This window comes from Pituophis catenifer, unplaced genomic scaffold (genome assembly GCF_029215685.1).
Source record: "Pituophis catenifer annectens isolate HBS135680 unplaced genomic scaffold, rPitCat1.0.hap2 SCAF_3, whole genome shotgun sequence".
Classification (NCBI taxonomy): Eukaryota; Metazoa; Chordata; class Lepidosauria; order Squamata; family Colubridae; genus Pituophis; species Pituophis catenifer.
In genome coordinates, this window is record NW_027256883.1 from 182,012,916 (window position 1) to 182,029,354 (window position 16,439).

Below are 16,439 nucleotides of genomic sequence, written 5' to 3' on the forward strand. Positions count from 1 at the left end.
CCCCCATAAAATATAAATTTGTCTTCCCATTGTGTTGATAGAGAGCTAATTCACAAATCATTTATCCAAAATGACAAATCTGGAGTACCACTGTATACATTGTGACAAGTTTCTCTGGTACATGCTGTATAATTTCATGGATATTACAAACTCAGACAATACACTCGCATCTGTCTTTTGAACAAAAAAGTTTTTATTATAACAAAGATATACCATAAGTAACTTTGTTGGTGAATAACAAAATAAATTTTATCCCTGATGATACAGCATTGTGTGACCTTTTATTGCTAATGTCTTATTTTTAAATAACTTTATATTTTTATAATCTTATTATCTTATTTTGTTTTGTCCTTTTAATGCTATTTAAATTCTTACTGTGTTCCTCTATATTTTCTAATTATACATCCCATTTCTGTTTCCTGCACCCTGTTGTTTGTTTCTCTTGACCCCTGTAACCTTATTTCTTATTTCAAAAAGGATACTTATTTCTGTATCCTTTTTGATAAGAACTGTTACCCAATCAAAGTTGTGCGGGTCTTTTCAGCCTCTCTGAGTCTCTTAGAGTCTTGCTCTGAGGGACTTGCCTGTTTCTCTTGGAGAGTCAGCACCAAGTCACACTAAGAAGCTTTTGACTTCTGCCAAAGGTCTCTTGCTTTTGTCATTGTGGTTTAGGGGTGCCATACATCTTTGAATCAACACTGTCACATAGCATCCCAACAATGGATACTGCTTTGCTTGCAGAATGCAAATGAGGATATAGTATGCATACCATTTTATAGTTACACTGTGCAGAACATTGCTCAGAGTAAAAAGAGAAAATGAAATATATATATGTTCTTATAAATAAAATTAATGTGGAAATGTAAATTTAACATTTCTTTTAGAATAGGAATAAATGTATTTTTTCTTCATGATGTTATCCTTTAAAAACGAGTGCTTTATCAACATCGCTTTCTGGCAGAAGGTATTTTGCTAAAAACTTCTGTAAAAATTCATGTCTTTAGTAGCAGTTAATTTAGCTTCCATATTAATTTCATTACTAAATAAAATATTGAATTATTATTTAAGTCATATTATATGCTTCATTTTCAGTGCTGTAGGAGTGAAACAGAAGCTGCTAATCTGTGTGCGCAAACTGGCACAAAGTCAAAGTTACACTGAAATAACAAAGGTGAACAAACACTTTCTTATTTATGTTGAAAAAGGAATGTACCAAACAAAATTAGTCTTGTTGTAAATGCTATATTATTTTAATACTTAAGTCAGTTTATTTACCGTTGGGAAACAAGCTACAATTCAGTCCAAATTTCTAATTTAATAGACCTGGAATTGGCTCTCCTGGCCATAAAATGCTTGTTAGAATATAACTGAAGTCTTTAGACATTGTATAAGTGGTAGAGAATAGACATGCTTTCATTTTCATGTTTGTTTAGATGTTGTTTTACAATTGTTAAACCACCTGGTCTTTTTTCTGTCCTCCATTAATTTCCAAATCATTTTTATATAATTCAAAACATTAGTGTCTATAAAATTCAATGAACTTTAAAACAAAATTAATAAGTGAAATAACAGTTGTTTAAAAGGAAGTCACAATAACAAAAGGCCATAGGACTTTTGAACCACAGGACTTGGTGGTTAGGACTCTGGGTTGATGATTAGTTTGAGACCTGAGTGCTGTTGTGTCATTTCACCTCCAGCCGACCTAATAGTTTGAAAGTGAGCAATTGTGAATCGATAGATAGGTACCAGTTCGGTTGGCACATTAACGGGGACATGAAAGGGCCCACAACTGGGCGTTCCCCAGACAACAGTGATTTTACCAGCTAATCTTTTTAACCTTTAATCTGACATGAACGGGATGGGATCATATGAACCAATGTTGTATTTTGAATTACACATCTCCAATATTTAGCTGAATCCCCATTACATTCTTTCTGAAAGGTTATATGGGTTCCAGCACAAAAATATGTATACTTTTTGTTAATTTAACTATAATCTTAAAATGATAAAAATAAATGTTGAAATTGTCTTTCACGGATGTTCATCAACTGGATATGCTAATTTTTTCTATGCTTCTGTGTGCACTTGAACATTTAATTTAGTGTAGTCTAACAACTAGCATAACAAGTAGTTATTTCATTAATTTGATATATTTGCTTGGAAAACATATAGCCTCCTACTTTATACATGATAACCCTACAAATGGGTTATCAAAGAAATCAACCCAGAGTACTCATTTGAGACACAAATGATCAGATTTAAGTCATGCTTCAGGCACATTATGGGAGGACCTAGCTCTCTGGAGAACTCTACAGTGCTGGGAAGGATGGAAAGAAAAAGGAAAGGAAGATGACCAGCGGCAAGAGTTTACCATTGGAAGGCTTAAAGGACTAAGCTGAAGACAGAGTGCCTTGGAAAAAATATATGGTCACTAAAAGTCAACATTGACCTGATAGCACATAATAAATCAATTGTTACAATAAACAAAGCAAAAAATCCTATATAACCAGAACAAAGTTAAGCAGAAAATCAGGTATTTAATCATATATGTAACTTTGAACACAGGGAAGATTATTGCAGGAAAATAAGCACTTATTACTCAAACTAGAGTTATGTTAAAGTGTCAACTTCTCCTCATAATTGAGACCTGGTTTAAGCTTTCCCAGCAGCATTCAAATATGTCTTGTGACCTCTAACACAAGAAAGGGGGGCAACAGATTTTTTGTGTAAAATCAGAAGCAAGTTCTTGGCAGGATGCGAATGGGGCAAACATTAACTTTCTAAGTATGACCATATTATTTTGAGAATTAATTGAAACTTAAATTATATAAAGAAATGGAAGCTTAGATTAGCCGAATGATAAAACTGGGAATCTGGAAAGTTAAAATTCCCTGCTTTTAAAAAACAACAACAACAGGGTCCATCCATTCCATAAGAACTTTCATAATATTTTTGGAACAGATAACTTTTTTAAAAAAATCGTCCTTTCTCTGCAGACTTTATTTGCCCCAAATCTGCTGAAGATGGTAAGAGAGTAACCTTCTATAGTAGTTCTGGGAATGGCAGAAGAAAGATAGTAGCAAGTATTTAAATCATTAGCCTAGGGCAGGGGTCTGCAACCTTAAATACTCAAAGAGCCATTTGGACCCGTTTCCCACAGAAAAAAAAAACACTGGGAGCCACAAAACCTGGGTGGGCCTGGCCAACTTGATGTCACTCTCTTCCACCGGTCACATGACACCCCCCAGCCATGCCTACCTAGCTGGTCATTAGGACAGAGAACCAGTTGTTAAAAAACACCGGGAACCACAAAATCCTTTTGACATATCTTTCTCTCTCCCTCTCCCTCTCCCTCTCCCTCTCTCTCTCTCTCTCTCTCTCTCTCTCTCTCTCTCTCTCTGTGTGTGTGTGTGTGTCTCTCTCTCTCTCCCCCCTCTCTCTCTGTATCTGTCCGTCTCTGCCCTGGCCGCTTCTCCATCCCCCGCCGTTGCCCTTACCTTCTCAGGCCAGGCGAGGAGTGACTGGGAGGGGAGGGCAAGGGGCGGGGCCAGCCAGTGGTGGGATCACCCGACAGGGAGCCACAGCAGAGGGCCCAAAGAGCCACATGTGGCTCCAGAGCTGTAGGTTGCTGACCCCTGGCCTAGGGTTTTCAACTTTTGTTTTTTGTTTATGGATGGTTAATTTGTCCCAGTTTGGGCTTTTCATTATTTGTGAGTCAGGCTTTTCATTATCTTGTGTTTATCTTAATTTTTTAGAATTAGAAAAGGCAATGTTTATTCTTGATCAAAATATTATTCATCATAGATTAACTGATATTTTAAAATTTTGTTTTGCTTTTTCCAGGTATTTAATGATCCAATCCATGGTCATATTGAAATGCATCCTCTTCTTGTTCGCATCATTGACACACCTCAATTTCAGCGTCTACGATATATTAAACAGTTGGGTGGCACTTACTATGTTTTCCCAGGAGCATCACACAATCGCTTTGAACATTCTCTTGGGTAAGGAGTACTGTTACTTGCTTTTGTATAAGTAAAATGATTCTACTGAATTTTTTAAAACAGCCAGTTCCTGCTATATGTTTTTCATTGAGGGAGATTTTTATACTTAAAATTTGCTTTATGATGCCGCATATTTAGATACACTTAAAATTTACAATACATAATATTTTTTCTTAAACTTTGGGAATCACCACTAATAATTGTAGATGAAAAGAAAGACTACTTGGTTTATGTAGCCAGTATCTTGAATATAATGCATTTTATTATGTTGAATATCATTGGTAAAACTGGGCTTTGTGTAGAGTGAATCTCTATATTGTAGGGTTTCCATGTTCCATGCAAAGAATAAACAGGAGAAAGAGGAAAACTTTTCTTAATTTCTGCTTGAGCTAAAGAAAACTGGCCTCTACATAGTGTATATACTGTAAAATACAGGCAAGAATATGCATATATTATTTTCTTCCTTTAAAAATGAAAAAAAATATTCTTCCTTGTTTCACATTAAATTTCACATTTCATTTTGTTCAAAACAAAGATCAGTAACATGAAACATTCTCTACTATATAATATTGAAATTCAGAATTTAAATAAGCCTTATAGCCCAGTTCATAATTGCATTGCATTAATAATTTAAATTCCCGTTTTGTTTATAAATCGAGACATAGAAAATTTAATTTCTTCCCTTTTTGGAAAAGCGTTAGTCATCTCGCAGGCCGTTTGGTGCAGGCATTGCAAGAACGACAACCTGAATTGAATATTGATCAGAGGGATATTCTCTGTGTTCAGATTGCTGGACTTTGTCATGACTTGGGTAAGCAAGTTCTTTGTTAATAAGTATTATGTTTATAAACATACCATTCCAAACTATTTCTTGTGACAGTTTTAACAACGATGTTAACTTCTGCATTAACTTGATCAAATGTAGCCCTGAGATAGAAAAATACAGATTTCATACTTCTGGAAAAGGAGTAGGGTAGAATTGTAAAATACTGCATTCAACATGAGACAGGTGAGCCAATTTCTATACAAAAGAATAAATAGATACTAATTTGATATAAACTGTGTCAGTATTTAAAATGTAGTTGCTGAGCTTAAAGTGTCTAAGGTGTACAAAGGGATTATAAAAGTCAATTTAATTTTGAAATGCCTCAACTAGAATTCATTATTTTGACCCTTACCTGCTGTAGAGATGTGTTAATTGAATGTTTGTCAACCAATGGAATGTGACTGGGGGCACATAGAAGTAATCTAGGCAGGGTGACAGTCCATTCCAAATCCTATGAGAGAGATAGAAGGTCACAAGGCTAATACTCTCAAGTATAACATCTATAGGAGTATATTTCTGCTGTTGCTGATTGGAGCTTTTCAGTCCCAAATAATTTATTTTGTTTAGCCCAGTTTGGAGCTAAAATTCTAGTATAATTGTTAATCAGAGAGAGAGAGAGAGGATTAAAAAATGACCAACTCAGGTTCAATAAACAATAAGTGAATACTTCGGCTGTAATAGATTTAGCAATACCATAATTTGAGGAACATTTGTCTGTGTATCTGAGTATATCTGTAAGCATTTAAAAACATACAAATACATCTTAACTCTGCCAAAGTTTAATTGTATAATCTTTACTTTTAGGCCATGGACCATTTTCACATATGTTTGATGGAAGATTCATTCCACTTGCTCGCCCAGGATTGAAATGGAAGGTGGATATTATTTTATTTATTAAATTTATATGTATTGTAAGTGAGATATGCTCATGGAGCTTCTCAATCATCCAGGTCATGGTTGTCCCAAAAGTGCTTTTCCAAAAGGCAACTGGACTTCCTGGAGGGTTTTTTTCCTTAAAAACATTTCACTTCTTATCCAAAAAGCTTCTTCAGTTCTGACTGAATGGTGGGGAATGGAAGGATATATATTCTTTGCAGTTATCTGGTCATTAGCACTCTGAGAATAGATCATTAGCTCTCTGAGAGTCCTTGAGGTCCTTGAGCCTTGAATAGTACAGGGGTTTAGTGCACCCTGTTATTAACACAGCTGCCTGCAATTTCTGCTGGTTCGAATCTCTCCAAGGCTCAAGGTTGACTCAGCCTTCCATCCTTTCTAAGGTAGGTGAAATGAGGACCCAGTTTGTGGGGGCAATAAGCTGACTTTGTATATAAATATACAAAAGAATGAAGGCTATTGCTTAACGCATTGTAAGCCGCCCTGAGTCTCCGGAGAAGGGCGGCATATAAATCAAATTAAAAAAAAAAAAAGGTCAGTTGGGGTTTTATCTATGTCCTCAGAGTCACCTGAATCGGAATGCAAATGGGTGTGGAATCTTCTTGGGACTGCTGAAAGGACTGTGTTGTAGACAGGAGATAGGTGGTGTCATCCCTCCCTCTCTGTTGAGAGGGGGCTTTTAATTTTTAATATAAATGGCCTCTTTGATTCCTCTTTCAAACCAGTGTTTCTCTCTGTCCAGAATATGGATTTTGCGGTCTTCGTAAGAGTGTCTTTGTCTTTCCTTCTGTTTCTGAAAGTGAAAAGTCACTCTTTTGAAGACAGCAAAAGTCAACTCTGATCAAAAGCGGTCTGTCGTAAGTCGACAACTATCTGTATGAACAAGTGTCTTATTCTGCTTATTCCCTGAATGGATAGAAAAGCAACAATAACTGCAGTAACTGTAAATACTATTTGTAATACATACAAACTTAAAACTATGACATATTATCTCAGTAGCTGGGATTCATAAGCCAAATTTAAACCAAATTTAAATCATTGTGAAGATTTTAAACAAGGGTTTTTAGCTTTTTTTCATGTGCAACCATAAATATCAATTATGCTGGATTGATTGATAGTTTATATTGTGATTAACATAAGGGAGCACGGTGGCGCAGCAGCTTAATAACCCTGGATATATCAGCCAGAGATGGTCATCACTCTGGCTGTTCAAACCCATGACACCACGTGACAGAGTGAGCTCCCATCATTTGCCTCTAGCTCCTGCCCACCTAGCAGTTTGAAAGAGAATGAAAAAGAATGCCAGTAGATAAATAGAAATCACTCCAGTGGGAAGAGCTAGCAGCATTACTTGTGGAAGTGGGAACCAGCGCCAGACCTGCCCAGTTGCGAGGCAAAGTCAGTGGAAGAAAGCCTAGATGACCCGATATTCCCTGAACGCTGCTAGCCAGCTGGGGTTCACCCCTTGTGGTGTACCCATGGATAGCGCACATGCGTGAACAAAATGAAGTAGTAATCGTAAGCTGCCAGAATTAAAAAGCATTGTAGACTTCCCTGGCTATGTATGCCATACTTTTTTAAAAAGGTGATTTAACATTTATCCATCTCTCTATCTATATTTACAGCATGAGCAGGCTTCCGTTCAGATGTTTGAACACTTAATTGATTCCAATAACTTAAAACCAGACATGGAACAGTATGGTCTCCAGCTTGATGAAGACATACATTTTATCAAAGAACAGATAGCAAGTCCTGTTGAGGAGGAAAGGGGGGACAAAGAGGTGAGTTCCATTTTTTTCATATCCCTGGATCTTATCTAAATGTTGTGCATTTAGATAAATGTTGTGAAATGTTGTTCACTAGAATGAACTGGGATCAAAAGAGGAAAGGGGCAAAAAGCAAGGTCATTACTTTTTGTTATTTACTTATTTATAAATTGCAGGAGTTCAATAGCAGAGCAAACTGTTGCACCCAGAAAGGCCCAGGTTTAGTCCTGACATTTCTGAGGGTGGGAGGTGCTGCTTGCTGACATGTTGAGAACCATCATTAAAATAGATGTATAAATGTTTTCCCCCAATTCTGTTCAAATAAAAAAAATATGTATTACTTTAAACATTGCTGTAAAATTAAAAACTGAACTCAAAAAGGAGGGAGAGTTTCTAAGAAAATTTTGAAATGTCATGCAGAATTAAGACACCCACTAGGGCCCATATATAAACTCTTACTCAGATATGACATGGAGACAGAACAAATAAAACATTGCATGTTAAAAAAAGATGTGAAACATTTTAAAAACCAGACATAATACAGCAATGGGAATAATTATGGAATACATCTATAACAGGGGTGGGCAATTAATTTTCCCAAGGGGCCACGTAAAAAAGAGGGACTGTTGTGGACAGTCACTGATGCTCTGCCCCCTGCTGTCCATCCCCAATGTTGCACTGATGCCCTGCCCCCAATGCTAACACTGCACCACTGTCCTGCCTCCTGCTGCCACCCTTCTCCCATCACTGCTGCTGCCTCAGCCCCCACGCCCTGCTGTCATGAGCCGGACTGGAACTGTTCGCTTTTTAATTCTTTATGATTAGAATATAGATTATAGAAACTATTCTGCTGCAGCATTTGCAAAACTTCGGAAAGTTACTGCTTAAAAATCTTGGTTTGATTGTTCACCATGAAATAGGTATAAATATTGATTAGAAGATAGTATTGGCTTACATTTTTGTCCTTCTCATACAGTGGCCTTATCATGGTCGTTCCAAAAACAAGAGTTTTCTTTATGAAATAGTGGCTAACAAAACAAGTGGCATTGATGTTGATAAATGGGACTACTTTGCCAGGTATGAAAACTTTACTATTTACTAGACTTGAAAACATTTTTATAAGCAATATTGAAAGAGTTTTGCCTACAACGCCTTCAACAAAGTATTTTTTTTCCCATTTTTAAAGAACAGGAATGTGTTTTTCTTTGCAGTTAGACTCCTTCAATTTTATGTGGTTTTAATTGTTTTTATGCTATTTCTATTATTATGTATTATTTTATGTATTATTAGCCTTCTTGATGGAAAGGTAAGCATACATAGAAGTAATAAATAATGTATGGTGGTATCCCTTCAGAAAACATCAAATTATATTCATATATATAAAAAGCAAGGAAGAAATGGGTAGATTTTAGCTCACTCTTAAGTCAAGCTATATCATATATTTTAATAAATAAATGAAGAAATTAAGATATTAATTGTATCACTTTGGAAAGTCTTCAATAAGCCAATAGGTTGGTATCAAATTTAGTTCTGTATAAAGTAGGTTGCTATTAGTACAATTGCCAATTTTCAATTATTTTCATTCCACCTCTACAATATCTTGACTTAGCACTATCCCTATTGATTCTGCAGAATAAGCTGTACAGGAAGCTAAGTAAAAATAAGCACCTTGACCAGTCTACATTTGATGTTTTTCTGAGTGAAATGAGACTTGTGGAATTCATAGTAGAGAAAATATGGTGGAAAATGAGAAAGAATGTTGGTCAGATGATAGTTAAGACTTTAAAATTAAGTGTGTGTGTGTAGATAGATAGATAGATAGATAGATAGATAGATAGATAGATAGATAGATAGATAGATAGATAGATAGATGATAGATAGATTATTATTTTATAATTGAAATTCCAACTTCTATGAATTGTTTAATATCATGGGAAACTGCTTAGGAAAATCAAATAAATGAACATTAAAAATGTTGATCGCTGTAGAATATTGAAATTTCTGATCTATTTCATGTTCATTGTCCGTTTTGGTTTAATAATTTTGCTACTGTTTTACTTTCCATAAATAATATTTTAAATCAGTACTGTACATTAATTTGTGTGCAATAATCTTTATTAGAATCATTGTAAATATATTCACATGCAAACTTAATTTAAATATATATATAATTGAATGGTCTTATTTGTCTTTTTGGAATATACTCAGGGATTGTCATCATCTTGGAATTCAAAACAATTTTGACTATGAGCGCTTCATTAAATTTGCTCGGGTGTGCCAAGTGAAAGATATGATGCATATTTGTACCCGTGACAAGGTAAATTCCCTTGGACAGATTGTGTATTTTGTGTATTTCACGAAAGTATCAGTTAGGATACACACTGCAGGAATAAGATAAGGTTATAGTTCTTGTTTATGAGAATAGAGAGATTTCAAAATGGATTTCTTAGAAGTCTAAATTCTGACTTCCAAAGATTAGAAAGCTAATTCTTTGTTTACCAAAGTTAGTGAGTTTACTGAATGATGAAAGAGTAGCAGTGAAAGCCTTAATTTAAAGAGCAGAATAGTAAGAGTCAGGGCAAGATGCCTTTTTATGTAATCTCTAACTTTTATTTATTAGATTTGTTTGCTGCCCATCTTGTTTTAAGATGACTCTGGATGGCTTATTTATTTATTTATTTATTTATTTATTTATTTATTTATTTATTTATTCAATTTTTGTAGATATAGTGCCATGCTCATCACTATCAAAGCACAAATAAGGGTCAGAAGTGTCCCCATGGCCTCTTTTATTTCACCTGAATCTTGAAAATTCTCTTTGAAGGGAAGGAATGCCTAGGTCAGTGATGGCGAATCTTTTAGAGATCGAGTGCCCAAACTGCAACCCAAAACCCACTTATTTATTACAAGGTGCCAACACAGCAATTTAACCTGAATAATGAGGTTTTACTACTTAAAATAAAGATAAAGAAGGCAGAGTTCAGCTAATGTTCTAAGAAAAATGTGATAAATGCACTTTTATGCCCCTTCATTTTTTTTCTGCTTTTGAAATATTACATTTAGCAACAATAAAAAAGAAAAACGTTTGTAATATCATTTCTCTCTTTCCCTCCCTCTCTCTTTCCCTCCCTCCCTCTCTCTTTTCCTCCCTCTCTCCCTCTCTCTTTCTCTCTCTTCCCCTTGGGGGAAGGAACCTCTGAACATAATAAAAATTAAACATTAAGGGTTACAATTAAATGTGTCATGGGATTGGAGCAGAAATAAAATCACCCAAGTTCAAGTATGCAGCACCAAACATTTTAAAGCTCTATGCAGTGAAATTAAATATGCCAAGTTCACCCTCTGGGTCCCATTCTCCTAAACTTTTTCAGATTGAGCGTAATTCCTCAGGCATGAAATCTCCTCAACCCAAAGGAATTTCATAATTTCTCCTTCCTCATATTTGGGCAAAAAAACTCAGATTTAACTTTGTAAAATATTTTCTTAATCCCCCAGCTAACTAGTAGATCACTTGAAATTCAAATTCAAGTTGTTACTTTCTGCATTTCTTTCATTTCTCCCCCTGATCAGCAGAGCAAACCCCTATTTTAATATTTCTATGGTTTCACTATCCAGTTCTGCAGCATTTCCTTATTTCAGCCTGCTTACAACATGTTGATTGCAAAAATAACTGTTGGAGTATTTTTTACTGATTAAAATAATTTTATCTTTATACAACTCTCATACATTTTTTTTTGCAACAGTCAATGTATTGCTGTGTTCAAGAGCAGTTTAAAAAAACATTATTACTATTTAGAAAAACCAATATGAGGAACCATAGTAAAATTGATACAATAAGATTGCAATAATAAACACTTAGCTGGGAATGATCCTCTTTAGACTTAGTGAGTCTTGCTTATGAGAAGCCACGAATGGGATGACCAATATAAACTGTTGATATATAGCATTGCATAGTAAATATTTTATTCATAATAAATGTTCTAGAAGTGTCCCCTATTTCTTCAAAAGAGTCATCAGAATTCATTTCTGGATATCTAGAAACAAGCATTTGGAGAGAGTATTATTACTAACCATTAAAATTAGTCAGAGATTTTGCAAGTGGACGGTTTTGTTAATTAGTTGGTTAATACTACCCTCAATGCTGTATTGTTTTGCAACTATAGTTATATTAACAGATTAATAATATGTTTTATATTTAAAAGGAGGTTGGAAATTTATATGACATGTTCCACACACGAAACTGTCTGCACCGCAGAGCATATCAGCATAAAGTTAACAACATTATTGAAACCATGTAAGTTTGAAAGGATCTACTCTGTGGAAGTTATTGATTATATCAATCCTTATAAAAATATGCATTTTAATAGTTTTAAATCTGCATACATTTGCAATGAATAAGATGTTATTTGAAGAGGTTTACATGATTAGGGAGGGAAATGCTGCTTCGATAAGGTTTGACGTTTAGCTGTACTTTTTATAAATAAGTTGTGTACAGTTAATATACTTAGAAGTGTCATTGATTTCTCAAAACATTTTTAATAAATTAATCTATCCAATTATCTTTTTCTCTGCTAATATAGCTCAATTGAACATACCCTTTCCTTTCTCTCTTAATCATTGTCAAAGTAGATTTCATTGAAAAAAGCAAATATTGTTTATAAGTATAATTAATTAAGTATAATTAAGTATATAGTTTTTGGAAATACAATTTTTAGTAATTGCCAATTTGTATCATCTATTTCATATTAGGATTACTGATGCCTTTTTAAAGGCTGATCCACATATCAAAATAAAGGGCTCAGGTGGAAAAGTGTTCCAGATCTCTACAGCACTGGAAGACATGCAAGCCTACACCAAGCTGACAGGTGAATGTGTGGATTCTCCAGAAATTCTTATCACATTAAGTATGAGAAATATTTTTCTCAGGTTTCAGTTTTGTAGCAAGGTGCTATAATACTGTAACCGTGTTTCCACCGAAACTGCAAACCCTTTCAAAAACTCAGGTTTTCTGCAGGGTACTCCAATTATGTAATCCACAGTTCAGAAGGGTTTGTGGAATTAGAGAATGAGAAAAAAGATCTTACCCTGTTGTTCCCCCATTTTTATCAGTGAGATTCTTCAGTTGGATTAAAAGTCATGAATAGAACAAGCATTTCTGTTCCTTGGGAGGTTACTGGTTCCCATTTTAGACTTGGAAAAAGATGTCTTATATTTTTTCATGGATATAAGAATATTTATAGCTAGCTTTAATTATGAAGGCATTAAAGAAGAGCTGATGATTGTAGCAAAGACCGAAGAACTGGTGAGTAAACCACAGGTTGGTTTACTTGATCAAGGTTAAAATAAAACTTTGTTACAAAGTTCTGGCAACCCTTTATACAGACTCTTTGCTGACACCAAGATTAAAAAGTTAATGTTTTATGGATTTGCTTATAGATAAGTTATGGGATGAAGAGCTATCTATTTGTTGCCATGTAAGATGTGAAGAGTTACTAAATTTGTCTACACTTGTAATGAAGGTCGGAAGTCACTTCTTTATTCCATTTCGCTTTCTTTATTTTTTTTCACATTTTGTTCTTTCTATTCTCTTTTCTTTCTTTTAGTTTGCATTATTGTTTATTACTGAAATCTTTAACAAAATATATGTGAGAATAACTATTTATATAATGCTTTCTGGCAGATGAAATATTTTTGAAGATTCTACATTCTGATGAACCAGAGCTGAGTGATGCACGCGAAATTCTGTGTAAAATACAGCAGCGCGATCTCTTTAAATGCTTGGGAGAAACGCAGCCACCAGAGGGCAAGGAAATTAAAAAGGTTGAGACAATTTGCACTGGTTAAATCACTTCATTTTATGAACTCATTTAGCTATAATAATTGAACAATCATTTTCTATATCTTCTCTTATATTTTCTAAATATAAATCTCTCATAAGATTCATAAAGTTTGGCAATATTTTGATATTTCGATCATTAAAAATAGGGAATGATGACTGAGGGCATCTAAAAATGTTGTAGGAACCAGTGCACTGCTACTTCTGATGTAATGGTTCAAAATGGTACATGTATATGTATACATGTAAGTATTTTATTTAAAACATTTTTATAATTTCCCATCTTATACCAAACTCTGGGTAGCTCCCAATCAAGAATATAAACTACATAAAAACTCACTAAAACCGTTGCTCATCTATATTCGTTCTATTAGCACCTTTAAATTTTCTCTTGGATACATTGACTTGGAGCTGTTTTCTTTAATTGTTTGCAAAAAAAGATAAAAATTGCTATGTTTACAACTTTTATAGTATAGTTTATTACTCATACTTAAGTTTTGCGAAGTATTTAAAAGTGATAATTTGTAAAGTGAATTGGCCCAAATTATACATCTCATGAAACAATAAAGCAGCTCATATAGGAAGCTTGCATGACTGCAATTTCCATTTGCATGTATACATACAAGACATACAGTAACTTCTATTGGAACTAGCAGTAGAATTAAATTGCTGTGCAGGCACACATGCTCTCAAAAGGTATATATTCCATACTTACCGTATATACTCATATATAAGCCGAGTTTTTCAGCACATTTTTTATGCTGAAAAAGCACCCCTCGGCTTATACTCGAGAGCAGCAGGTTCAGTCCCTTCACACAGGGTCGCTTTTCTCCACTCAAAGATCAAAAGATGCGGAGCAGCCTTTAATGACAAAGTCGCCTAGACGAGGTAAAAGAAAACAAACTGAGGGAAGGAGCCCACTGAAGCTGCTGGTGTTGCAGCTGCTCCCCCTCCCCACAGCTTGAAGCTCCAAGCGGAAGAGGTCCTCAGCTGTTGCGAAGAAGTGGTAGCTCTGGGTGCGCTACGCCCGCTTCTTTCTCTTTGAGAGCCACTTTGAAAACAAGGTGCAAAGTGGTTCTCAAGGAGAACAAAGCGGGCATGGCGCACCCAGAGCTGCCGCTTCTTCACAACAGCCGAAGACGGAAGAGTTCACTCAGGAGCGATGTCAGCAAAGAAGGCGGCTGGGTCGGAGGGAGGCGTAGCCCAAGCTCTCTGGGACAGGTAAACAAGTGTGGGGAGGCGAAGGGGAGCGGACTTGGCCCTCCACGTGTTGCACCCTCTTCCCAGCCTTTGCCTGTGCCTCCGTGCCACAGCATCTCCCAAAGCCACCGCCGTTGGAGCCGCGATAGGGACTGGGACATCCCGGTAGCAGCCATGAGCTGTGCTTTCCTCTAAGCGCTGTGGGCGGCAGAAGGAAACAGGTGCTTCTCTCTGTGGGACTTGGAGGAAAGCGCAGCTCATTGCTGCTAAAGCACCTCAATCAACTACAGCCCAGACAAGCTGAGGAACTGCGGGGGGCCTCCCGTATGTTGCACCCCCATCCCAGCCTTCGCCCGCGCCTCCGTGCCGCCAGCATCTCCCGAAGCCGCCGCCGTTGGAGCCGTGACAGGGATGGTCTTGGATATACAGTATGTTATTTACAGTACTTAGTCTGCTATATTTTATTTTTGAAATTTACCAGTGGCTGCTGCATTTCCCGCCCTAGGCTTATACTTGAGTCAATAAGTTTTCCCAGTTTTTTGTGGTAAAATTAGGTGCCTCGGTTTATATTCGGGTTGGCTTATACTCGAGTGTATATTGTACCTTTTAGTAAACTCAAAAAAAAACAAAACCCTTTATTTCAAAAATGAATTTTCCAGTAAATTTATTTCATATTTAATAATTATGTTTAATGTTTCTTAATTATACATTAGATTGTGGATTTTCCAATTCTTCATTCTGTAGTTCAGATATACTGTATAAGTAATATTCTTATTTTTCCTTTTGTAAAATTAAATCGTTGCTTTTCATTCATAAGCGTGCTGCATCTTAATACTGCAGGTATCTTAGAGGCTGCTAGACCATATGAGCCATACTTTTTGTTTAATCCATATTTCAGTTACATACTGTATATTTTCAGGAAAATGTTATCATAAGTTTTTATCATGAAATAACAAATACCAAAATATACCAACCTATATTTGCCTTCTCTTTGTAATGGAGATTAACTTCAGTCCCAACTTTAGTTCACCTGAAGAGTTCACAATGCTCTTGCCAATACAGATGGCTTTTGATGCAATTACTGTTTTGAAAATTATATAAATATATATATATTCAGATGCATAGATGATATCAGTAGACTATAGATACACTATTATAGCAATTCTTTATTTGTTGCAGTAAATGTTACAGTATTTTCCGGCGTATAAGACGACTGGGCGTATAAGATGACCCCCGACTTTTCCTGTTAAAATATAGGGTTTGAGCTATACTCGCCATATAAGACTACTTCTCTTCCAACGCACACCAAAGAAAAATTAAAAAACATCAACTGGCTCACCCACAATGTAAAAGCAGCTTGCTAGACCCAAAAGGGCCCCTGCAACAAGCAGGAATCTCACACAGCCACAAAAAGCCCAAAAACCCAACTTTCACACTTTACACACACAAAATTCCACATACAGCTTTGTGAGATTTTGTGTGTTTGTGTAGTTAGAGTGAAACACTACAGAAACACACTCAATCTCAGAAAACTGCACAAATATTATTTTATTTTATTTTTATTTTTATATGAAAGCTAAATTTAAAACTTCCTAAATTTTAAATGGCTAGGTCTAAAAAAGAACAACTAAAAAAAACCCCAATTAACTATTTTTTTAAAGCTCCCAAAGGGGGAAAAAACTTACCCAATAGAACAGAGGTCTCCAACCTTGGCAACTTTAAGACTTGTAGACTTCAACTCCCAGAATTCCTCAGCCAGCTTTGCTTTGCTGGCTGAGGAGTTCTGGGAGTTGAAGTCCACAACTCCCTGCCTGCTTGATTGCAGGCAGAGAGTTGCTTGCTGATGGAATGGATTCAGGCAAGCGAAGCAAGGCAAGCGTTGCGACTAGCAGCTAAGGTAAGCAAGCTGGAGG

The 16,439-nt window shown here is 35.7% G+C and overlaps 1 protein-coding gene across 2 annotated transcripts in view; it reads left to right on the plus strand.

The window, feature by feature from the left end:
* Positions 1–16,439, plus strand: part of SAMHD1 (SAM and HD domain containing deoxynucleoside triphosphate triphosphohydrolase 1) — a 38,547-nt gene that overhangs the window by 11,925 nt on the left and 10,183 nt on the right. For both annotated transcript variants that reach the window (XM_070941648.1, XM_070941647.1), the window contains exons 3-12: positions 1,093–1,171; positions 3,844–4,004; positions 4,700–4,815; positions 5,635–5,705; positions 7,350–7,505; positions 8,467–8,567; positions 9,699–9,807; positions 11,693–11,784; positions 12,240–12,355; positions 13,171–13,310. In XM_070941648.1, the coding sequence (XP_070797749.1) occupies positions 1,093–1,171; positions 3,844–4,004; positions 4,700–4,815; positions 5,635–5,705; positions 7,350–7,505; positions 8,467–8,567; positions 9,699–9,807; positions 11,693–11,784; positions 12,240–12,355; positions 13,171–13,310 (1,141 nt within the window). The remainder of the gene's footprint in view (positions 1–1,092; positions 1,172–3,843; positions 4,005–4,699; positions 4,816–5,634; positions 5,706–7,349; positions 7,506–8,466; positions 8,568–9,698; positions 9,808–11,692; positions 11,785–12,239; positions 12,356–13,170; positions 13,311–16,439) is intronic.